The sequence below is a fragment of the Anoplopoma fimbria genome, chromosome 8 (assembly GCF_027596085.1).
Source record: "Anoplopoma fimbria isolate UVic2021 breed Golden Eagle Sablefish chromosome 8, Afim_UVic_2022, whole genome shotgun sequence".
Taxonomy (NCBI): Eukaryota; Metazoa; Chordata; class Actinopteri; order Perciformes; family Anoplopomatidae; genus Anoplopoma; species Anoplopoma fimbria.
In genome coordinates, this window is record NC_072456.1 from 19176051 (window position 1) to 19202259 (window position 26209).

A 26209-nucleotide genomic window follows, 5' to 3' on the forward strand; every position below is an offset into this window, starting at 1 on the left:
TCCCATTAACGAAGCAAGCACTGTCAACCCGCTGTCACGACAGCAAGTAACCTTGGTAACCCTGTGTTCCTCGGATATATTTTTGCAAGGAGAAGATAGATTTTCCAACATTAACGACACATCAACAAGTGTCTCCACAAATATATACCTTCAAAAGTATAGAAGTATAGACAGCACAATACAGCTGAATATTTTAGGGTTCCTATACATTTTCAAAAATCCTGTACATTTTTTTGTTCCCTCCATGAGAAATATGTTCTTTTATTGTATTTTTCAGTCCTCAGAAATATCAGTTTATTTTGTAGATCTGTACATGTTTCAAAATATGTTCTTTCTCCTTTATAAGTATCACTTGTAGCTGTAGGAGTCTTGTTTTTGTTGGAAAAGTCCCCCTATTTAGCAATTATTAGCGATTGGTATATGAACATTTCATAAATGGCAAATAAGCCAATTAGCAGATATAAGAACATTTTATGCGTTTATTAATGCAGTAATAGTGTTTGTCAGCAATTAAAACTTCTATGAAGAGTTGTTTAGTATTTTAAATAATAATAACAGTGTTTGACTGTATTGTTTTTTCATCATCTGTTTATAGAGCAGCCTCCTCTTGTGGGTACCCACAAATCTAGCTCTTAAATAATTTTATATATACAGTTATGGTTACAGATTATCTTTCCACTTCCCTAAACTTGTATTTTGAGGGTAATTCATATTCCAAAAAATGGGCAAAACACATTGTGGATTTAAAAAAAATAAAAATCATGTATTGAAAATCTAATTAGAATGGACTCTTAGAAATATTGACAAATAGGCAATGTTTTGATTTATGTATTTTTGTGTTGATAAGAACAACTTTTAGGTTGCCAGGTAGTGAAAAATCCTCCACCAGACAATGCTTGCTTCATCTTTCAGATCACTCATCAGGAAGAGGCCTCAATGACCACTTATTGATATTTATAACTGCAGACAACCTATAACAACTAATAAGCTCTTAATAAAGTAACAATAATTAACAATGTCTACCAATTAACCTCAGGGCCAGTGGTGTCAATTTGAATTTATTGTCGGTTTGATCAAAGCTGGAGAGATTATTTGATCTGAGCCTTCCAGCAAAAAACATTAAAGTCAAATTTCAGTTGGGTTCAGTTGTACTCCTTCAAAAAAAAATTCACTGGAAAGAACCATGATCCTTCCACCCTAATAATCCCTCTTGCTAACGTCTAATTACCATAATTCATCTCTCACCTCTCAGCCAAAGGAGCAGTGGCTGATTTGCTATCTTCTCCTGGCAGAAAACAATGTAATGGTATCACTGCTGTCAGGAGGAAGTGGCAGGAGACACATTTCTATCACACTTAGCTCAGATTCAAATAACAAAAAGTAAGTGAAACGTGATATTTCCACAGTTTTTTGTCTCATAACTGGAGGAGACCTTTATAGGACAATTTGTACGACTCTTCTCCCCACTTATAATTAGGAGATGTCAGAAATCTGTCTGTTATGTGTGTTCTATTTTTAAAGCCCATAATGTGTTGGAGCTCTAATGAGTTGGAAGCCACACACCATTGATCACTGCCTTCGTCATACCACTATCACTAAGAACCCATCAGTGTCAGCGTTGTGGCTTAATCTCTCCTGTGGTTCATCTTCTCTTTGACTTCTGTTTCCATCAACATCAGTTTACTGGTGAGTTTTACTTCACACTGATTTTTTCTCAGATTGATGCTGTTGAAGAATAAAGGCATTTATTCAGGCATCTACTTCACGCTTTACATCTTTTTGGACAGTTGTTCTTTTTCATAAAAAGCAGGCTCAGTAGTTTCTTAAAACAGCAGGGTACTGTAGTTTTCAGCAAATGGTATTGAAATAAAGGTAAATAGTGCATTTATTGGCTGTTTTTAGCCGTGGATTAATACACACTTAATATTCACATGAGCAGGACAGTTGGCAGTATTTATGATTGACTCAATTATAACATGTTCCACACCAACAAACAGCACAGTGCCCATGTTCATTACAATGAAGAAACATCTTATCCACTGAAAAGTTAAGCTAACATATCTCAACAACTATTGGATAGATGGCAAAATCCCTCGGCTTTTTCAATCAGAGGATCGGCGGTTTCGATCTCCAGCTCTGCTATACCATGTCGATGTGTCCTTGGGCAAGACACTTAACCCAAAAATTCTCCCATAGACTGTGCCTGTGATGCATGAATTGGTATGAATGGTTAGTTAGAGTCCTGATGGGCAGGTGACTCCTTGCATGGTAGCCTTTGCCATCAGTGTATGTGAATGGGTGTGGATGTGTGACATGTAGCTTTAAGGCGCTTTGAGTTGTCAGAAAAGAGCTCTTCAAGTTCAAGTCCATTTACAGTTTACCATTTACCGTGAGGCTCACACTTGTGGTTTTGAGTGAAATCTCTCAACAGCTATTGGATGGATTGTCACACAATTTGGTGAAGAAATACCCCATGGAGATGACCTGAGGTTCAAATGTGTATGTGTCCCCAGACATTGGTTTATGACCTAATACCTGCATTCACTTCCTCAGTTTTACTTTGTATATTGTGCACAGAGGAAGAAGCTACTGGAGACTTTGGCTACACAAAAAAAAATCAAAAAAAAAATCATTGGTTTTGCCCTTTTCAAGGGATTTATTGATGATAAAAGACATATAGAATATCACCAGACCTATCTTCTTAAAGCCAATTCTCTTAATGATGGCTGGATATACAGTGAACCCAACATGGGTCCCTGCTCTTCCATTCCCCCCTCTACATTGTGAAAAGACTGCATCCACACAGCAGCACAACTCCCCCTCACTATCAAGCCTTGCACTAGTAGGTTCTGAATACTGTAATTAGCCAAAGATGTTTGCTGCTGTCCTCCTTGCTGGCACTGAGTTTTTTTTATTTCACAACAGGTGTTTACTCCTGCAGACACGATGTGTGACCAGCTCTCAGTTTGCTCGTCCGGACGACCATGCAGGGTGAACAACATAAAAATCAAAATATCACAGCATGGCCACTCTTCAAACGGTAGCCTATACTGACCAGTCTCACAAAAAAAGCTGAAGTGATCCCACAGTAAACCTTTTAGTATTCAACAAGAGCTGTACCCACATTTTCAGCGAAAGCATAAAGTCAATTAATATCTTGAATAGCCTAACAGGTTTACAAGCTGTCAAATGTTCCATTTAATTGGTTTACATAATCTCTACTTGTCAAGATGGAGGCATCTAATATTTGTCTTCATCAAATCGTGACTTTTGTGAATTGAACTCTGATTGTCCTTTTCTGTATGTTAACATATGGTTTATTTACTGCATCTGTGCATATTTACGTGCATGTGTTGGGTTGGACCGAGGTTGTAGGAGAAGGTGCCTGTCGCATTAGGAGACACTGCTGTCTTCTCTCCTGCTGCTCTAACAGTGCGGTGGGGAAGGTAGACACACTTCTCTCACTATCCCCCATGCTGAAAAAAAAACGGATAGAGGATTTTTTTTTCTTTTCCTCCGTGTCACACGTAGTTGACAGTTTGTTTGTTTTGTTCGCGTTGTTTCGGGGGGGGAAAAAATGTCGTGGAAAATGCCAAAGTTTTTTTTTTCCGGTCGTCCTACGCACGCGATAGGACAGTGCTCTTGTGGTAGCTGGTCAACAGAGAAGAGGAGACAGGAGACAGGAGTGATGTGCTCTGAATATCTCAGAGGACCGCTGCTAGTTTATTTAAAAACCCCCATGGATCAACCTGCTCTCTCGCTCAGCGGACTGAGGATGGCTGAAGACGTGACCTGTTGCAGCTTTATTTTCCACATATAAGTGTTTGGTTTTGAATCAAAGCCTAGTTCAAGAGGACGGTTTGTTAAATAAGGCGGAATTGAATTACTTTTTGGATTTGGGTCCTTTTGTTTTACGCAGAGCGCGCTTGGGATTGACCAGCGCCTCTAAACTGGACCGACTGGAGAACACAATGTTTTGAGCCGATTTTTGAAGTTTTTTGAAGTTGAAAGTTTTTTTTGAGTTTTTTTTTTTTGTTACGAATCAAACTGATGCTGGACTAAACCTGGTCTGGATCTCGCCTCTCCGCCGCTGTAACGCCCCGCGCAGCACCGCGCCCTGTAGCCGCTTTCTAGGAGACTATAACCTCCTTTTCCTTCCTCCCCCCGTCTTTCCCCCTCCCGACAGAATGGCCCGGTTCGGAGACGACGTCCCGGGCTTGTTGAGCTCGGGTGATGGAGGGTCCGAGCGCAACCGGAACCGCGACGGGGCGGCCGTGTCCACAGGTGGCATCTCGCCTGCCTTCAAGCAGACCAAAGCGCAGCGTGCTCGCACCATGGCCTTGTACAACCCCATCCCGGTCAGGGAGAACTGCTTCACCGTCAACAGGTCCCTCTTCATCTTTGGCGAGGACAACATGGTCCGGAAGTACGCCAAGAAAATCATTGAGTGGCCATATCCTTTTTCTGCTTCATGGTGTAAATGAAGCGGCTCTGATGCGTGAAATATACAAACGCAATTCATCCGAGATGTGAAAGGAGTCGTGTAGGGGTGAATTACTTCAGGTGGGTAAACTGTGTCACAGTGTCAGAAATAAACAAGAACAAATGTATCTGCTTCAACACAAGTGCACACAATTCCACAGAAAACCAAAGTCCTTAAACAGCCTAACTCTTTAGTGTCTGCCCCCCCAGTGTCTCTTTCAGAACCATGGACAGCACTCACAGGGCAAGACATGAGAAATCCAACCATCACACACTCACAGACACACTCAGACAGAATGAGATACAGTTCAGTCTAGGGAGTTGTTTGAGTGATAAATTACTTTTTTTGGGGGTTTACTTAATTGATTAATTAATTAGAATTTAATCCAATACTGTTCAACAGGGAATTATGAATTGATAAAGTAGAGTAGGACATGAAACAACAAGCACTAAATCAGAGTTAACGAGTGTACCAGTGACATTATTTTAAAATGTTCTACATCAGTAATCCAACAGTGGATTGGAATTATCTATCGCGGTATGACTCAGGTTATGACGATAGCTGTATCTAGACCAAAACTAGTGCAGAAGGGGAGGAGACGTCAATGGAAAGTGGATTAGAAGAACACACAAGAGTTTCACTGTTTATGGTTGTAAATCTTTTATGTCAACAAAGGCTATACATACATGCTGTTGCCACAACATGCACTATCCCTCTTTATGAGTTATGTTCAGTGAATATTTCAAGATCAACTAGAGCTGCAACAATCGGTCGATAAAGCGAGTAGTCGGTGGACAGTTAGTAAACAACTATTATGATAATAAATCAATTGTTCTGGTCATTGTTAAGCAAAAACAACAATTATTCACTGGTTTCAACTTCTTCAATTTGATTGTTTTCTGCTTTTTCTTTTTTATATCACATATAAACTGAATATCTTTACGTTTTGGACTGTTGATCAGACAAAACGACACAATTGAAGACATCACCTTGGACTTTTGGAAACTCTGATTAGCGTTTTTGCACTTATTACCGCTGTGTTGTGGGGAGTTGCAGCCTTAAACTCAACCACTTATCACAACCTGACCAAATACAATCTTAAAGTTGCAATATACAGGATTCAGAGCATTAGTATAGCAGCAAACAACTATTTGCTATGTAAAGATAAAGTGGAATCAAGTCTACCTGAGCAGAGGTGAAGTTGCTTGCCCTTTTCTTTTATGTTTTAAAATGTTAATCCAAGCTTCTCCTTGCTATGTTGAAATAGCCGGGCCGGCTGCACTTGTTTTTAGTGCATTCATGCATGTTAGCTTTCCCCAATGGCTAGCTCACGACTGCCGCTCTTCAGTGTGCTAATACTGTTATTAATTTATAGAGTGGCATTATCCAAATCTGTATTACGTAACATTTTTATTGATTTTCAATAATGATGTTATATTAATGATTATTTTGCTACTTTCTCAAACCTAATGACTTGCTCTGCCATTATTTACTGAAAAGGGGAGAGATTATATTATTTCCTCTGCCTGTCGCTTACAAGGATGACAACACTCAAATGTCTGTTGGTGGAGTGTTTGTGCTGCTGCTGTGCAGCTCACCAGGTGTCCCGGCCAGGTGTGGCCTCCTCTCTGCTATTGTTCTGCTCCATTCAACAGCTTCCTGACTGACTGACTGGCCTACTGCTGATCATAAAAACCCAGCAAATAGAAAGAGTGGGCCTCTATTGTTGATCACTGTCTATTGTTGTTTTTCTCCGGGCTTTCCCATCTATTGAGGTGATTAAAAATAGAGACAGGATGCATTTCAATCAACAGTTGAGGAAAAAAGGGTTGCAGTGTGTGTTATTTATCATATCATATTTCATCCCCTTAGCTGTTGGGTCATAACCGATAGTGATGGTATAATTGCATCTACAGGCACATCTTCTGTGTCAGGGATACAATTTTAATCCAAATATTATGCGTGCTTCAGTGACCAGAAGGAAAGCAGCCAGACTGAATAACCTCCAGGTTAATGTGCTGTCGTGGAGGGAGTGTCTCATTACATCTAATGAGCTCCACTGTATCTGATTAACAGACATTAACAGGAATTATATGTAATGGTGTATGATCACAGTGTCATATACTATTATAACAAGTCGTTACTCATTATTATAGTCCTACTATATTATATTGTTTGCTAATATGGTTTTGAAGGGAGTGATGCTGAGCTGACTCTTTCTGTGTTCTGGTTGAGAATCACTGTGATGAGAACCATGTCTGGAGTGGGAGGATTCATTCACAGTAAATACATGAGTAGGCACAAATGAGAACACACGTAGTTCATATAAAAACATAAACATGTAAGCAATGACACACACAGATTTCTTTACCTGTGAGGACCCTCGATGACAGAACGCATTCATTAGCCCCTTTCCTGACCTTTAATGCCCAGTGGTTGTAGAAACATTCAGATCTATTACTTACGTAAAAGTAGAGTACCCTGCATGCAAAATTATACTTAGACCTGCAGAGACTGAACACTTGGGGACAACAGAAACAAGTTGTGAACAAAACATTGACATTGAAATTCAACAGTTATGGAGCAACTTTCCCTGATCACCTAGCGAGTCCTTTACCTTTTTTTGGTATTTATTACCAACTCCTGAGGTAAATCTAGCATTTAGGCTTCTAAATCTTTAACCTGAGCCCTTAACTTAAACTTAATATAAACCTATTGTATTATTAACCGTTACCGTCGTAGTCTTTAAAAAAGTGAAAACCACCCTCAAACCTCCTCACTTCCACCTTGTTCTCATCGTATAAAACTCAAATCAGTACTCACAGAAGGAGAAATACAAGAGCACACACACACACTCTCACTATCTCAGCAGGACATCTCCTAAAGGTCAGCCATGAGTTGGGAAAACAACTTACCGCTGTTACCTCGCTGTAAGAGGCTCTTTTCTTTCTTTCTCTGAGTGCTCAATTAACAGCAGATCAATTCAGGAATTATCCAGAGCCAGAGTGCTGTGTGTGGGCTTATTAGAGCATATTACACTCTGTTTTGATATTTACAGTACATGTTCTCTCTTATATGTTTCAGAAGAGGTGGTTAAATATGTGTATGTGTATGTCTGATGGAAGGCTGATCAAGGCCTGGCAGGGAAGAGTCAGGCCAAATGAAGTCCCAGCCTGAGTTTTGTGTGGCAGGCCTGTTGAGGACTGACAGCTGCTCCTCCTGTCTGATCCCCACTGGGATCCCCCGCAGTGGGAAGTTTCCCATTGAGAAGGTACACCTCTAAATAATTGATAGATGGATTTAATAGTTTGTTTCATCAGGGCACACACTAATAATCATGTGCTTGCTGGTTGTCAGACTTTGAGATTTTAAATATGAATGGTCGACAGTTTAAGTATTCAACAGGATGTGTCACTGTTATTTTTGAGGCCTGCCATGCATTTTAAATCCTGGTCAGGCCTAACCAGGATTTGAAATGCACGAATGTTAATTTAATTAAGGGTGCATTTAAGGTTATAAATCCTTTTGCAAATGTCTCTAGAGCCAGCTTTAAACTGAGAAAGAACATTCATTTCTCCCTAAGTTGCATCCTTGCATGTAAAAACTAGAAGGAAAATTAGCAAGGAAATGAGCCTGGTGTCCCTAGTGTGGATATGCTCCTACTCTCATTTGTATCCAATAAAAAAAACAGTTTTTCCGCTTATTTCTTGCGTTTTTTTACTTCTTCAATCAGAGCAGATATTTTTCGAGTGAATGTGGCTGAAGAAATTAGACTAGTTAATGTGGCCTTCAACTATGCTGAGTATACGGTGTCTCAAATCTGCTTACAGAAATTTAATAAAACCAATCTAGAAAACATCACATGAGGTATGTTCAACCTTCTCTAAACAGGACTAACTGAACTATGGCCACATTTATCCTCAGGATTGATCTTCCGGCTCAAGCAGACAACTGAGGTGTGGAGGTGATGTGGGATTGAAGATAGATTGGACAATGTTTGATGCCGCAGTCTGTTAAAACCTTTCAGCTGACAACATCTTTCACCCCATGCATAATTGAATAACAGCACAGCAATATAAATGCAAGTTGTAGCTTAACAGTCTTTTCAATCCTCAGGTGGAAGTAGAGTTAATTTTAGTCCAAATGGTGATTACACTCTGGGCCTGAGCGTATTCACAGATGCACAGGGCATCACACTCCATCTCCATGTCTATTTTTACACGCATGTTTGAGGAGACGAGGCAGAGTGCCAGCGTCACTGTGACTCACAGGATTGCTCACGAGATGCCTCGCTGCTAAAGCTGGTAGACGATCCATGATCACCGTCACACTCCAGAGCAGCGCAGAGGAGGGGAGATGGGTTTTGGTTAAAGACACTTGTTGAGTATGTAATTTAGTCAACATTGCATTTTAGTGTAATAAATGGAGAGAAGTTATTGAAATGTCTGGAGTCAGGGAACATCAGTTACATCATTTACATCAGGATTAACCCATCTGTTGTTTGGAAGCTCTTTGGGCAAATATGTCAACACACTACTGTCAATGCATTTGAGTGCATTAGCAAAATGGTTTCTGAGGCTACATCAGATTTAACAATGGAGGCAATTACTTTTGCTCATTGTGAATATCTCCTACTCTGCAATTCAGCTCTACGGAGCTCTTTAGCATCTTTCAGTTCATTGATTTGGTTTTCCAGTCCACAACTTTGCTTTTTTTCTGACTTTCAATGCTTTCATTGCATTGTTGCCTGTGGATTCAGTGCTGTACAGCGGCTGATATTAGCACTGACAACTTCCGTTAACATCTGTTGTAATGTTAAAGTTACACAGAGCCGTAGCTTCAGTATTTGTTGGGCTAACATGGCCCTATGCCAGCGCTCCAGTGAGGCACAATGATGGATATCTTGCTTGCAAAGGCCGAAATGCTGAACTTCTTCAAAACGGCAGTCCAGAAACAATTAAATTAACTTAAAAGTACAAATCAATCAACTACCACAAATCATCATCAAAAATATTTTTTATCTTGAAATGATTAGAAAAATAGAAATATATATTAATGTATCACTTTTAATACTATTTAAGAAATGACCACACTTCTTTCCTTTGACAATAATGCTAAAGTCTTCTATATGACTGATACTAACCTGTTGTAGCTCTTCAAGACTTGTCATGTAGCGGTGAAAATTAGCCTGATATACAGCATAACGATGTAGCCTTTGTGTGTGTGTGTGTGTGTGTGTGTGTGTGTGTGTGTGTGTGTGTGTGTGTGTGTGTGTGTGTGTGTGTGTGTGTGTGTGTGTGTGTGTGTGTGTGTGTGTGTGTGTGTGTGTGTTTGTGTGTAACCACAGAGATAGTTCAAGTACCCAATAACCGTCTTGAAGGATTGACTTTTGTCTGGAAGAGAACCCTGTTGCCTTGGATACCTCTCTTTTTCTTTCTTCATATTCTCTCCATTTCGTCCCCTTTCTTACCTCTCTCTTTCGTCCGTCTCGCATCCCCCCTCCTGCCGTTTGCGTTGTATGTTTTTGAGGGAATGCAGGGCGTGGTGGCTGGCTGCTGCTGAGGCGATGCTAGTTATTGGAGGAGGGTGAATCAAAATAAATAGTTTACTTCCTGAAAACAACCCCTCGCCCTTGTTTCCACGCTCATCATGTACTTGTTGCTGATGGCTGCTGTGGTTTTATTATTTTTCAAAATCTCTCAGTAATAAACTTGCAATCACTGACTCGAATCTGTGGCTCAGTCTAGGTTTAAGTTAGAATCCCTGGGGGCTGGTGGGATTATATTTGCTTTGTTTATTTAGCTCCTCATCGCTCACATATCCCTGAGTAACCCTGCTGCAACATCAATATGTCCGGTGTCAGTCTTATTTGGTCCCATTGCCTCCTCCTCACCCACTGGTTTAGCAATCTGCTGACACTCTAAATAACCATCGTCTTCTCTACCACTGATCTCCCTTCATCCCCCTTATCACTTTGTCCTGTTTCATCCTTCTCTTATCGCTGCCTCCTTCTTACTTCAGCACTCCCTCCCTGTCTCCACTCTGCAGATTTAAGCTCCCTTCCTTCCTACCTCTTCTGCACATAACCAGCAGAATGGGTACTGCCCACGCAGAGCATTAGATAAAGAGCACATCGCTGGCTGAGCTCCACCCCGGAGCCACTGGTGTTGAACCGACAACCAACACCGGTCCCATAGAGCAGGCAGAGAAGCTTGTAGTGGGATCACGTCTTTGGACACCCGATCATCTCTCCTTGATAAGCCCTCTTGCCTCTGTGTGTGTGTGTGTGTGTGTGTGTGTGTGTGTGTGTGTGTGTGTGTGTGTGTGTGTGTGTGTGTGTGTGTGTGTGTGTGTGTGTGTGTGTGTGTGTGTGTGTGTGCATGTAGATGTCTGTGTTGCTGTCTGTTGCAGCTGACCTCAGATAATGTTGAGCCTGCGTCCGGTTGTGTCTTCAGCCCCTGAGGCTCATAACAGGTTAATTCTGTTTCGTTTCATACAGAGGAATCAATGCCTGACTATCAATGCTTACATGACATTGTAATTGCAGGGCTGCTGGGTTTGATTTACTATGATTAAGTGAATTATTGTTTGTGATTTCTTTTTCTGTGATTTGGTCTTTGGTCTCTATTCTAAGAGCAAACACTTTCTGTGCTGTGTATAGACATCATAGAAAGATTTTTAGTGTAATTCCTTTGTGTTTGACTCTATTTGCCTTTCTGTAAATAATCACTTACTTAAAGGATGAGGCTGGCAATGTACTATAAATTAATTACTATCAACAAATTATATGGAAGGACCAAAACCAGCAATGAACTGCTGTATCCAATGTCTGATATAGCTTATTCCTCTGTGTTTAAACTCCCATTGTTGCTCAAAACCTATTAAATAAGCCCCATTGTTGCACTGGGTGACACGTTCCTTTATTACCATGAACATGGGCATTGTAGTTTATTTTGAGTTGATCCCATCCTGATGCCGGAAAAACTGAATAGTGTTCCAGATCAGCGGCTTAAAATAGTCCTTAACAAATGAAATATTTACTCCTTGTGGAGTAATGTTTGGTAAAAACAACATTGTTGTTTTAGGAAATTAACAATCAAATAAAGAAAATATATATTCATGACCTCTTTTTAAAGATTCACTTGGAGATTCACTTGGACTTGGGCTGAGAGCCACTATCAGAGTAGGTCATTCTGAGAGACTGACTAACATGTTTGGTTTTGATCTTTTAATGGAATTTGTTTCCAAAGACACAAACATAGAACATCACCACCCTTATCCATTCAAATTAACATACTTTACCAGACCCTCACATATTAGGTAAATCAAAGGTTCCTTAACTTTGTCCTTCCACTCCGTTTGAGTACATGATCCTCACCACCATCATCGCCAACTGCATCGTCTTGGCTCTGGAGCAGCATCTTCCTGGAGAGGACAAAACCCCCATGTCCAAGAGACTGGTGAGTTATTCACACATTGAAAACATCTGCACACACAACTACACTTCATGCTTTTCGGTCAAGTTGCTGAAATCCAAATATAAACTGCCTCTGATGGAGCCTGTAGATCCTCAAGAAAACCAAACATGACACCTTCATGCACAGTGCTTCCATTTCAGTTCAGTGTAAGCTAATTATCACTCTGATTATCTGCTTTGCTCTTTCAGGAGAAGACAGAGCCCTACTTCATCGGGATGTTCTGTTTAGAGGCTGGAATCAAGATCATTGCCCTGGGCTTTGTATTTCATAAAGGCTCCTACCTCAGGAATGGATGGAACGTCATGGACTTCATTGTGGTCCTCAGTGGGTAAGTCAAACAGTGTGTGTGTGTGTGTGTGTTTATGTGGCATCAGTGCTCCCTAAATGATTGTCATTGTTTGACCACTTCAGGTGTTTACTGTCTGCGCTTCATTTCCTGTTAGAGAAAGACCGATTGAGGGTCATTGTTTGATTTCAGATTAAATATTCTTAAAGATTTCTATTTGCTGTGGCACAACTATAAATTGACAACCCTTGGCCCGAATACAGATTATTAAATTAACTTCAATAAAACTCAAATAAAAATCTATATCATATAGAAAACTTGTAAACCATCACCTCACTCTGTGTACTCACAGTACATCAATAACATGGTAGTTAAAGTCCCGGGGGGGGCTTATGGCTACATTAGTCTGTTCTATGGCGGAAAGGTGTTACATTAAAGGGCATTTTTCCGCAGTTACCAGAAAGGTACGAGCCTCACCGTCAGAGCAAAGAGAGGAAATGTTTTTGATTTTGCAGATTAACCTCTCTCACACACACACACACACAAATGAAATATTAATCAATTCACAGCGCAGAAGTACAAAGGGTTGGGAGACAGGGTTCTTAGAGAATTCTACATGATTCTGGGTGTTCAATAATTAATGAGCCGAGCTCTGGCTCCTTAACGATACTCCACCCGCTGTTGGAGAGAGAAAGGGTGCGACGTTGGGGGAGGAAGGAGGAGGAGAGGAGAGCATAAGAGAGGGATGACATAAAGAAGAATTATTGTGTAAAACAGTAGGGAAGGATATGGCCATAGAGCCTCCCGCCCCTCTCGCCTGTTGATCAGTGGATGCCTGATATAGCAGTTGAAGACACCGAACCCCATGGCGTGGTATTATACGACCAAAATTAGAAGCTTAATTTAAAACACAGTGAGACAGACACATGCTAATGGATTGTTCTAATATCACCTGCCTGGATGGGGACAGAGAAGAAGACACCAAGGCTTGTCCAAGGGTGACAGATCCTGCAATCACACTTCACCTTTCCGTTAGTGTCGTGTATAGATCAGGAAGCAGGTATTGGTGGGCTGGCGTCTCCTGGTACCGAGGTCAGTGTGAGACGAGGGTGAAGTCATTGAAATCGATCGAAATAATGCATCTAATGCATTTGAATATTTTCCGAAACAGTTTTTAAAAGGGAAATACGCTCAAAATGTTCACATGGCAGTTAAATGAAGGCCTGTTTCGTGGGTTCTAAGCTATGGATTGTGACTTAGGGAGGAGAGGTGCTTGATCGGGATGGAATAGCCTTCCTGCTCTCCTTTTATTAATATTCAGCATGATGAAGTGAGCTGCAGATAGATCCCCTGGAAAATTATCATTCTGACCACAGCAAAGACAAATTAATGAAAATGTTCTCTCTCTCTCTCTCTCCCTCCCTCTTTCTCTATAACACACACACAGACAATCCAACACACACTCTCGAAAGGACACATTCACTCACCTGCAGGCCATCACTCGAGGTTTGCAATCTTATTAGACAGTGAATGAAGATTATGAGAACTGCTGATAATACTAGATGAGTCACAGTGCAGTCTATCAGTTAGTAATTAGATGGCCTCTGCAGACATTAGGGGTCACAGACTGTGTTACAAATACAGATACAGACTCCCCAAACCCCTACTCACACATGCAGTATGCAGTATAGGTGCAAAAACCATATAATTTGTGAATCGGACCGTAAGACGGTGCAGATAGCGGTTGCAATTCCTGGTGCTTTCAGCGTCTGCAATCCATTCTTTGTTCGCCAGTCATTGAATTTTGAAATATGTTTTGATGAACCCTGGTGAGGTTAGGTCTGCAGAAAACCAGAAAAACGTGAAAATAAACTTTCTGGATATCATTAAAATAATGTCCAGTGGCCACCAGTGATTATTAACCTGGTGGGGTAATTTTGGTTACATCCACAGGTGTAACTTCTCCCTTTAGGCTCGGTGTACAGCAAGTAAACAAAAAAGGCTTAGACAACACCGACTACCTGTTTATTACTTATACCTTCAGTACTATTTCCCTGCAGTAAAACCTATCATCTGTGAAGCTTATAATGTTCAGTCTTGTTGACATACTCGAAGAGGTGTTGATTCAACTCACACGACTGAGCTGAGCTGACTTTGAATGAAGGTTTACTCTTGAGTCATACAGGCAGAAACTCTAATTGATCTGTATGGGAGAAATGTTTCCTTTGGCAGAATAAGCGACTTTTAGCTCAGACTATAAAGCCTGTGAACCTTTCCACAGTGGATACCCCTGACTCACTCAACATTGCGTTTGAACATGTGTAATTATGGAACCATTTCCAACGTGTCGAACACTTGAGGCCATGATTACCTCAGCAAGCTGCCTTGGTGTTTCAAGATGGCCCGTATCACACACACACACACACAGAGTAAGTGGGAGGCACGTATGAAAAACCAGATTGCCTTTGCTGTTTCCTGAAAGGCTGTTATCGTGTAGCTGAGAACTGTTGTGACTGAAACTCAAAATAGAGGGGCTGTGGGTTTTTCTCAGGAAATCACACATGCTTCACCAGCCTGTTTATCCTGCTACATGGCAAGTTGTGAAGGGAAGTCTGAGAAAAGAGGAGGTTGAAACCAGTAACACATAACAGGAGAGAAACAAAGTAAAGATAAAGAGATGAGAGAAGAGATAGAGCTGGAGGAATTGAGGAGGATGCCTCTATGTGTAATCGTACGTACTAATTGGCACCTTGGCAGTCTGATTCGCTGGCAAGCCCTCCATTAGACTGGCAAGAGTTGGCAGGGGGCGACGCCCACCAAAGGATTGTATCACCACTATGTGCCAGACACTTAGAGGGGGATGGGAGAGAGTGGAGGAGAGATGGAGTTAGCTCAGAGGGAGTTGATGAGAGTAAAGATGACGAGATTTGGAAAAAAGAGCATCTCAGAGCAGTTCAGTTTTTTCCATTCATGGTATCCACAGGGTCGTTTTAGGAAACCAGACATTCCTGCTAAATCAAGATGGTTCTTTTTCCTTTTTCCTTTGGAAATTGAAGCTAATTCTGCTTTTAAAATCCCCTAAATACCAAACAAGTTTAATTCCAGATCAAGAAAGAAAATGAGAAGGAGAGAGGAGAGGAAAAACAGAGGCTTTAAGGACTCATTCAGAAAAGCTTGTAAAATACTGAATGTGTCAGATGACACAATAGATAATTTATTCTCAGGACTTTGTGAAAATTTAGCATTTGTTTGTCATGAATCTAAAGACATTGTTTTTGAGTCTTAACATGTCTCAAAGGTCTCATTATTATTTTTTTTAGTTTTAAAATAGATATAATATGGAAAGTTAACTGGTTGTTAAACACACTAAACTTGCAGACCATGAGACAATATTTCCAATTCCAAAATCCTATTTAAAATGCATATCTTTTAGGCATTTTATTATTTGGTATGCAGTCTAGTGAAGGGAGGGAATGATGGTTCTACCTGAGACATTGCAATTACATAGAGAGGACACCCGAAATTCCTTATTGTATTCTTCTTATAGGGCAAATTAGAAAAATCCCTTTAATGAAACTCTGAAAGGATTTTCATTGTCTGTTGCTTTTCAATTGAAAATAAAAATATCCTTATGTTACTGCTTTTCAAACAGTTATATGTCCTCCTAAGTTGGCTTTAGTCAGTTTTGGTGCTTACCTCATCATGTGGCTAAACTTTGATCGGTGGAGTTGTGTCGGAGCCTTTAGACCTCCAGTGTTACTTAACAGAGAGAGCCAGCGTCCTCTTTCTTTGAACATATAGACGCTGCAGCCATCAGTCTTTATGCCTGACTGGGTGTCAAGACTGGACTTTACTCTATTACCACTGCTAGCCAGGAGGGAGAGCTAACATGAGAGCTTCACATCGACCACACCGCCCTTAATATCAGCCAGCCAGACAAATATAAGACTATAATGAGTTTTGTATCATTTATGTATTTAAATTTTCATTTATGTCTTATGACTCTCTTCGGCTCCGTGTGCTACAACAGCATGTCTTTTAGCCAACAGCACCTTCTGTCTGTTTGGCAGACATACACCCGGTAAAACTGTCACACACACACACACACACTGATATTAACACACACACACACACACACACATATACAGATACACAGACAGACCTGTCCTCTCCGATCTCATTTCCCATCTGTTGTCTGATCGATTGATGAGTTCAGACACAGCACGATGTGGATGTGTCCCCCTGAGCTGTTACCGTGGTGACAAAGGACCCCGCCCCAGGTTAGGCTGTCACTGGCTCCAGTCCTGAGGCTTCTCTGGTCAATGTCTCTACAATTAGTCCAGACCAGGATAGATTTGTCATTTCCTATAGTGTGATGGGGGAATGTGCTTATCCACCTGCTTGGGGTGTGTGTGTTTTTGTTTGTGTGTGTGCAGAAAAAGGAACAGGCAGAGCGTTGCGAACACTTTTCTTTCACTTTTCAACGAACCTTTGTTTTTGATTCAAACAAAAACGAAACAGGAATATGTACGTGGATAAGATGAATACAGACTGCGCAGCAAGTGACATTCAACTGACATCCTCAGAGTAAAAGTGCTGTTTTATCTGTGATCCTGAATTAAGTGAGTGAATAATGATGATAGGAATTGACAGTCTAACAAGCTCCCCTCTGTGTCCTTGTATACCTTCTCTCTCTCTCTCTCTCTCTCTCTCTCTCTCTCTCCCTCTCTCTCTCTCTCTCTCTCCATGTTTCGAGCCATTATAAAAAGGCAGAGTAGGCCATGAAACAAAGAATATGTCAAGGGCCTTTATACAGACTAGTCAGGGATCTGATCAGAGTAGAAGAGGTGCTACACTGAGATGAAAGCAGTCCTGCTTTTGGCGGGAACTCACGTCGCATTAAATTAGTTCAATTAATAGGGAAAGTTACAAAAACTGAAAAAAAGGGTTGAATAGAAATTCACAGGAAGATTTCTTAACGTTGAACTGTCAATTTATCCTTACAAAATGAATTTCAGGCAGACATCCTTTGGTAAGTTCACTCTTAATTTGATCCGGCTCAGGTTGAAAGACTTGCTTAACAAAATACAAGGGGAACACAGTAGTCCCACCACTTACAGACGGAGTTTAAAATGAAATGTTTCAAAGAGAGACAGGGATGGAGGCGCAGCAGGTGTCAGCGCCATGAAGACTGCACTCTAAACACTGAGACTGAGCTGTAAAGACATTGTTCAACCTGATTCTTAAATACAAAACCTTTTTTTCTCTGTCTTCTTTTTCATTTAAAATAAAAACTTGTTTCCTGGGCTGAACTAAAAAAACCCACTTTGGGATGCAGTATTTATATAGCAGTCAGTTTCTGTGTCACCAGAATCAGAAGTCTTCTGAGAGGCGACACAATAAACCATCAGTGTTGTTGGCAAGAGGAAAGTGTGCTCTGTCACAGCCACAGTTTCTCTGAAAAATGCTTTTTTTTTTTTTACACAGTCACAATCCCAAGCAGAGCTAATTTTGAGAAACTGTTTTTAGACATTTTATGATACCAGCTAAAACCTGTGATCCTCTCTTTACGTGGTTACCGGCCATGGATGTTAAGAATTATTGGAGCGAGTGCTTTTGACAGGCAGCGAGATTGAATGGATGAGTGTCCAGGAGGGAGGGATGTTAAGTGAATCAGGGATAACTCAAGAGACTGCAGGTAGTTTGAAATATCCCCAGTGTTCAGTGCACCATGATCCAGTGCGCTGAAATATCGATGGCAGAAAATTAAGTAACGTTAAAGAGTTTTAATTAGTAACAGATCACTACACAATGTAGTGAAACAAAAACTCTCAGTTAGCCTCAGTCTTACAATATATTGGTTTAAATCAGTACCGACACCCTAAGCCTGAATGCAGAAACTATAGCTGATAAATACAAATATAGTATGTCTATCTTTAGAGACCCTGACCTATAGAGACTCTGAAGGAGTCCGACTGGGCTGGAAATTACATCCTCTAAGGATCTCTCCTTCTGTAAACCATAGATTAGCATCAGCAAAAGCATGTATGCAATCAGTTACTATCCTTCTGCATCCATCATGTACACTTGACATTTGTATTAAGATAATAATATAGTATGTGAGTGGCATTACATAAAGCACATGCTTTTCTAAGGTCACATGTTTTGTCACGACAGTCAGCGCTGAAGTAGCTTCTTGAGTTGTGTTTTGTTGTATTATTACCAACAATCAATGTGTTGCATTTGGCTTCCATTGTCCTCATGAGACAAACCAGAGCTCCAAGCCAAAATACAATCACCTTTATTTTAAGAATATATATTGTTCTTGAATGGGATATTGATATGTATTTTCTTTAGATGTTGTGAGACTGGTATCTCACAAAGCAAACCTGATGAGCACCTAGAAGTCTTCTACCTTTCAGAGAGAAAGGCTCCACTGCATTAATAGGACAGCTGTTGTTCCTTGTTGCTCTTTCTATAGAGAGACTTTACATACAAAACACAATTATAAAAGCTACTCTACTAGATATCAAATATGATACATTGATATGGATTGAACAATTCAACAGTAAGAAAGAACAGTACTAAAAATGGCATAAAATGCTGCTCACTTATTACAACAATAATAAAGAACTGGAGCAATCCTGCTGCAAAATGACTACTTTTACTTTTGATTCTAAAATACGTGTTTTTTGTTATATAGTACGTAAGTTACATTTTGAATGTAGGACTTTTGTTTGTACTAATATAATTTGTAAAGAATCAAGAAACTCCCTCTACCACCACCTGCTTAAATTCACATTTCTTACTCACTCGCTCTCTATCTTTATCTCTCTACCTCCTCTCTCTCTCTCTCTCTCTCTCTCTCTCTCTCTCTCTCTCTCCATTCCAACAGATGGCTAATAAATCATTTACCCAAATCAATTATTCATTCTGGCCAAAGAGCAAATATTTACCTAACTGACACATAAACCAATAAGCAGGCTGATACTCAACTGATTCACATAACGCCAGGCCAGTATCTCAGGCTGACGATATAAGGAGCAGTAACATTTGATCTTGCATAACAACTTGAATATCTTTTGTGTGAATGTGTGTGTGTGTGTGTGTTTGTGTGTGTGTGTGTGTGTGTGTGTGTGTGTGTGTGTGTGTGTGTGTGTGTGTGTGTGTGTGTGTGTGTGTGTGTGTGTGTGTGTGTGTGTGTTGTGTTGCAGAGAGAGAGAGTAAAAAGGATGAAGGGGGAGTTAGAAATGAGAGAGCACACTGTGGGAGGCGGAGAGGCTTATATTAACTAAACCAACCAGAGCAGCACTGTAGGAGTTCCTCCACACAATTCCTTATTCTGCCAAGACGATCCGCTGTACACACACCACCCACTGCACTTTGGTCCACCAGAGGAGTTATATGAATTCATGGTCCTGCAGATGTACAGGTCTTCATAACTATTTTTTTTATCAATGCCGAAAACGGAAATGTTGTTGAATCAACCTGTAAAGCTTTATTTTAAGAACGATATCTCCAAATCTACAGTCACAGTTTTTAATGTTCACTTCAGCATACTTCTGTATTATGGACAGAAACAGTTGTCAAGTCATCTTACTGCTGCTGATGTTATCGGTCAGAAACGATCGTTGCCTTGGGGGCAAACTGCAGAAGAACAGCTTAGTCAGACCTCTTTCACTAAATTGTCACATTTAAATGCAAAAACTGATCCGGTCTTGGGAGTCAGTGACTAGCAGATTCCCCAGTCCATTGTGGGTGAGCAAAGGGGAGTGCATTATGATCAGAAAATAACTGAATTCATCCTGAAGAATAAGAAGATATCAGCAACACAACCAACAGTTAAGGGATATGCCAAGAAATCACTGTGTAGAAAATTAAATGAAGGACAGAGAAGGGAAAACTGCACCATCTTATTGCTGTAAAACATTCTTTCATAGTGTTACACCAAGATGCCCCTGAAAACAAAACAAGAGGGGCAACAGTGTCCTCAGTATGAAAGTTTACTTTTGTCTTTAGTTAGTGTTTAGGCTATGCAATTACCATGGTTGAGTTGCACAGTGTTATACTGTATGAGTTTATATCAACATGTTTTTATCCAACTTAGCTTTACCAACTCATTGTGTGTGTCTCTCCATACTACTTAGTACTCCTGGATAATCTCTTCCTGATACAATCTACTGCAAGTCATGCTACTGGATTTTACACGTCGACCTCAACAGATTAATGACTATATACTGTATGGTATATTGCTCTTTGTTGAGTGGACAACCTCCCAGAAGTCAAGACTAATGTCTTTTATCACCACTCTTTGGTATCAACCAGCGTGTACAAAAAGGTCCTCCTCCTGACCTTTAAACATAGAGATCACCAGAAAACCTTTTTTTACAGCAGATCTTTTAACATTTTGACAAAAGTGCAGTTGTAAATGATGATATTGATAATAGCCATAAAGAACAATGAAAAACAGACATTGTTCTTGCAGAAATATGCTTTTGTATTAAAAAGGATCTTGTGATGCACCAAAATGTTCCTGTAACAGCTGAGCTGAGAACCAGTGGTGGTAATAGCACCTGCTGTGGGATTGATATCACAACAATAGTCAGGTGTGCTCAAATCATATTAGTTATCAGCTTGACAGTGACGTGGAGAATAAGTCACAACGTTATCAGTATCACAGCATGACGGTTTGTCACAACAGATTTGTCACGCCGCAGCGAGCTGTCACTTCTGCACGGTATGTCATCGTTACTCACTTATCATGCTGACAACTCTGACCAGGGCATCAGCTCAGTTCACTACACTGTGTTTCTCATATAGAGCCTGCAGATACATGCAGGGGGAACAAAGATGTTTTTCTGCGCGACATCTCCTGGTGACTAAAGATTATTTGATTTACTTGAAGATGCACCAGGCACCTGTCAGATGTGTGTTGTCTCTGGGATCAGTTAAGGTGTTCATGAAGTGACTGCCAGGGTTTAATTAATCCAAGACGCTCTCATCACCATCAGGATTAAACTGCACATTTTAGCCATCTAGTTTAGTTGGCAGACAAAAAAAGATAGAGAAACTTGAAGAGATGTGGGAACTGTAGGGAATTCTAAAAGGGTCTTAGGGTCTTAGAAATTCTCATATTATCACATTTGGTGCACCAATAGAAAGCTACAAGTTAAACATTGTTTAGAAACCAGACACAGACAGAACGTCTTTATCATTTGTTTTCATTTAATTTAATGTTTTATTCATCACAACGACTAAGAGTCTCTATGAATAAGAAGTGTTTAATATTAGTTTAAAATAATCACTAAGTAATATGTTTGTAATAATAAGTTTATCACCACTTGAGTGATTCCATTGCAGTCATAAAATAGATCTAACCTAATACAAACAACAGATGAATTGTCCTACATTTAGGAGAAGGGAAACTACAGGGAGGAAATAAACTGTCTGCCAAATCTTTCTTTTGCGCCAAATCAGCCATGTGTTGTGCTTCCCGTGGATGATTTACATCTGCCAGTTTCTGATGCCAATGTTCACCTTCCTCATCTCAGTCATATAGAGGCTGCCAACGTCCAGACGGCAGTAATGTGCAGCATAGCTGTCATAATGATGATTGGAAAGCACTGCAGTGTAGGTTACTGGATATTTTGACAATATTTTCATATAAATTCATGATGTAATTCTAATTTCTGCCTGGATTGTGTTTGTAAAGAAGTTATTATTGTTCTTTGCTAAAGAATGTCCAGTTCCTGACCAAAGCAGCTTATAATAGAAGTATTGATAAGATTGGCAATCAGACCAGACCAGATACAGCTGATAATGTAGCAAGCTAGCATCTCCCACTGTAAATAAGGTTACATTTTATAAGAGCAATGTAAGTTTGCAGAGTGTGATGTTTTATTAAGTGTTTATTATGGTTTTTGTTTCATTGAAGCTTTTTATTTTATGTACCCTCAAAAATGTACAATACAAGGTGGCTGATTGACATTTCAAAATCCAGTTCACTGTTATATGAATTAGTCATCATCTTCAGCACCATGGACAGCTCTTAGAAGCTGTATGCATCACTTATGCTTCACTGTAATTTGGGGAAAGTTTATACATAATTCACACAACAAACGTAAACATTTTGTCCAACTGCAACATCATACACATCGGTGTCAGGACACAGATGTATTCATATTTTTCTGTCTGCGCATATTTCAGCATACATCTACACGTACAGAGAATATCTTTCCATCCATCAAATCTAAATCATTTATATCTAGTGCGTATAATATATATTTATATATATATATATAATATATTGTGTAAATATTAGTTAGCTGATACAGTTCTATTGGCATGATGATACTGACTTCCAGACTGCAGCTCAAGACACAGACACAAAATAAGCACAGACCAAGAACCAGCAGCTAACAGTCGATGTCTAGCTGTAACGAACAAACAGTTTCTTGGCTTAAACAAGCAAACAATTAAAACTCCTCTAACATGACTTTGTTTTCCCAGTTGGACGTTAAGAGCAAAAACACTCTAAACTGGAAACGGTCGTTATTAGAAAACGGGACCAGGGACATCCACTGAGTAACAGTGGACTAAATGAGGTAGCCATTTTTAGACCCTCCATCCCTTCGTCTCCATAACAACTAAAGAGCAGCCAGGACTGACTAATGGTCTGAGGAAAGATTGAGAGATAGAGGAAGTGGGGGATGAAATGACAGAGGTCGCAGGAGGATGCAGAGGGAGCGATTGGTATAAAATAAGGAAGGAGAAAAGTATAAAGACGTAGCGTGTTGAGGGTGAAAATGGAAAAGAGAGAAAGTCCAACGGGGAAGGGGAGGTGTGAAACTCGTGAGAATAATTCTATTTCTGTATTTGTGTGGATGATGGTGAGCTATTTTTAATCTTTCTCTCACCTCGTTCTCTCTCTTCCTCTCACGCACACTCCATCTCGCTCTCTATTTCCTTCTTCTGTTAATTAAATCAGATGACGCTATGTGTCTCCTAACACTATAGACAGGACTAATTCTCACCACTGTGTCACAGGAAAAGTAACTGGGTCTGCATTAAATAACTGTAAGATGATGTTTTTACATTTTACTGCACATAGATCATACTACGCTTACAATGCTGCACATAATCCTATCAATAACCTCAGACGTTCTTGTGTTTTCATTGTGCCTTCATTTTAGTCATGATTGGAGTACATTTAATTACTATAAATATTAAGCCATCATTGTTTTTTAACTGGTCAGAAGAGCAATGAGTACTCGTCGTGTACAGTATAAGTTTAAGATTTGGAGTTGATACTCTACTCCTTCCTCTCCTTGCCAAAATCTTACTTTTCCATCCATCTCTTTGTCTTTCTCTCAGTTGGCAACCAGGCGAAAGGGAAATAAATGTGTTCTCTGGTCAGTGGAAAATAGATAAACAGAGTCAAAGGTGCCAGTATAATTGGGAAGGAGGTTGTGAAAACAGGTGGAGGAAGACAGCGGCAAGAGGACAGAGGTTTAGGGATAAAGAGCACGATATGAGGGTAGAGAGAGGAGAGAGAAAAGGGAGGCAGGAGGGCAGACTAATGAGGTAGCAAGGGTGGGGGGGATCACTGTCCTTCTTTTTCCTCATCAGTCTGAGGGCTGAAGGCCACAAAGGTGTATTTAGAGGGAGGGGAAGAGCTGAGAGAAAACAAGACAAAGCAAAAATGTAACTTTTGTTGGACTGGCTTTCTGTAGCAGATAAGAGGTCAGTGTGATTGCGACACTGTGTGTGTGTGTGTGTGTGTGTGTGTGTGTGTGTGTGTGTGTGTGTGTGTGTGTGTGTGTGTGTGTGTGTGTGTGTGTGTGTGTGTGTGTGTGTGTGTGTGTGTCCACGCATTTGTTTGCCACAAGCCTCATGTCTCTCCAGCCTGAGGGTGTCTTGCCCTCCCTTGACGGAGCTTCTTTCTTTGTTCTTCTCCTAAATAGCAGTTGTCACAGCCATGGCATCCTCCCACACACACAGCGAAACAGCCAAAAGCCCCGAAAAAAAACACCCCTGTTGTTTTCTCTGTTTTCTCCCTGCGTGCTGAAGACCTCACACTCCATATCTAAGCTCTGCAGCCATCCTCCAACACTGTGTGTGATGGCCCTACTGGGTTTTTGTTTGTTTGAGTCCCCTCATTGACACCACTCCGCAACAGATTATAAAGCGTTAAAATTGTAGCATCCATGTGCATCTGCAAGATAGTGACGATTCGGCTCTGTGACTCTGTGTGTCTTGTTTGTGTGGGTTTGTGTTCTCCTCTGCAGGATCCTGGCTGCTGCAGGGGCCCATATGAACATCTCAGTGGACCTGAGGACCCTGAGGGCGGTGCGAGTGCTGCGACCCCTCAAACTGGTCTCAGGCATCCCGAGTAAGTACCACATTACATCAATCTCCTTTTATTGCTTAAGCCAAGAAAACATATTGTCTCACTCCCCTTATCTAGCCATGAAGATATTTTTGCGATATACGGTCAGGTATTCAGACATCCCCACTGTAATTGAATCCCCCAATCCAATCCAATTGAATGTTTGTGAACCTCAGACAAAGGGACTACTTTTTTAGCAGAAAGCAGTTTGAAATAAATAAAACCAAAACTGTCTGCGTAGCTTGATACACTTGAGAGTGAAACATTTAAAGTAAGGTCCATTCGCAACTGTCATTAGTATACCCAGTATAAATAAAGGTTGAATTCATTTATGAATCACCGATGTCCTCTGTTCAATTCCGGGCCAATATCAGAATAGGGTATTGGTCTAACCGATCGATTAAAATAGAGTAAAATATCAATGTGTGAAAATGTCCTTCACAAATTCTTAGATGGCCATTTCCTGTTAATCAATTAATTGACAAAGCGCTTCAGCTCTATTTGAAAATATGTATTATTTCCATCTCTGTAAAGTAAGACCATATCATTTTATTAATGACCTGTTTCACTAATTTGTTTTCATTTGAACTCACTGTGTGCTCTACTTCTAGGTCTGCAGATAGTCTTGAAGTCTATAATGAAGGCCATGGTTCCTCTGCTGCAGATCGGCCTGCTGCTCTTCTTTGCAATCCTCATGTTTGCCATCATCGGCCTCGAGTTCTACAGCGGCAAACTGCACTACACCTGCACGCCACAGCGTGGAATACTGGGTACAGACACAGTCAATGTATATAAATATATGTCTCTCTAGCACACAGGTACATACTGCACATTACATGCAGTATATGCATAGTGATGCTTACATACGCCGATGTACATCTGTACAGGATGTGCACATTATGTACATCTTTATGCAAGTCTCAGTGCTTAAAGTGGATAGAATTATGATGGACAGTTCTCTAATTGTTTTTTAAAAAGAACGGGATCATTGTATTGATTTATTACAGCACCCTTCTATCTAATACTTTACACGGACAGAAATCAAAGAGATGGAAATAGTGTGTGTTAGGAGTTTAGTTCACATAAGGAACTGGGGAGTTCATTAGTTATAACTTATTTGTACTAATTCAGTGTTCCAGTTCAGATACACCAGATAAACAAACACATAAAAATATGCAATAATTCATACTACTCTGTGTTGGTAGCCAATATGACATTTTGTAATTACTGTTAATCAGATATTTATTAATCTTAAGCCAACATCTATTTTAAATTGCATTGCAAATCAGGATACAACTCTGACACACACTGATGGCATGGATAAAACGAAAGAGAGCAATTTGTAGAAAGGGCCTGAAAAGGTTGTGAATAATTAAAAGTTGCGAACAGATACAAGACAAATTTAAGACTTATTTTTGTCTGCAAACTGCATCAGAGAAGGAAAAGCAAAGAGTCGAGACTGAGCTCATGCTGTTGCTGTTGTTACTGAGTGTGTATCTACTGTATGTATGTGTCTACGCGTTGTGTACATTGCTCTTTAGCTAGTAGCGCCATTGTCATAATCACAAATGCAC

General features: G+C 40.3%; 1 protein-coding gene across 1 annotated transcript in view; it reads left to right on the forward strand.

The window, feature by feature from the left end:
- Positions 1 to 4186: 4186 nt before the first annotated feature.
- Positions 4187 to 26209, forward strand: part of LOC129094535 (voltage-dependent R-type calcium channel subunit alpha-1E) — a 54786-nt gene continuing 32763 nt past the window's right edge. Inside the window, exons 1-5 of the mRNA XM_054602750.1 lie at positions 4187 to 4453; positions 11838 to 11943; positions 12150 to 12289; positions 24535 to 24638; positions 25247 to 25405. Coding sequence (XP_054458725.1) covers positions 4188 to 4453; positions 11838 to 11943; positions 12150 to 12289; positions 24535 to 24638; positions 25247 to 25405 — 775 coding nt within the window. The 5' untranslated portion in view covers position 4187. The remainder of the gene's footprint in view (positions 4454 to 11837; positions 11944 to 12149; positions 12290 to 24534; positions 24639 to 25246; positions 25406 to 26209) is intronic.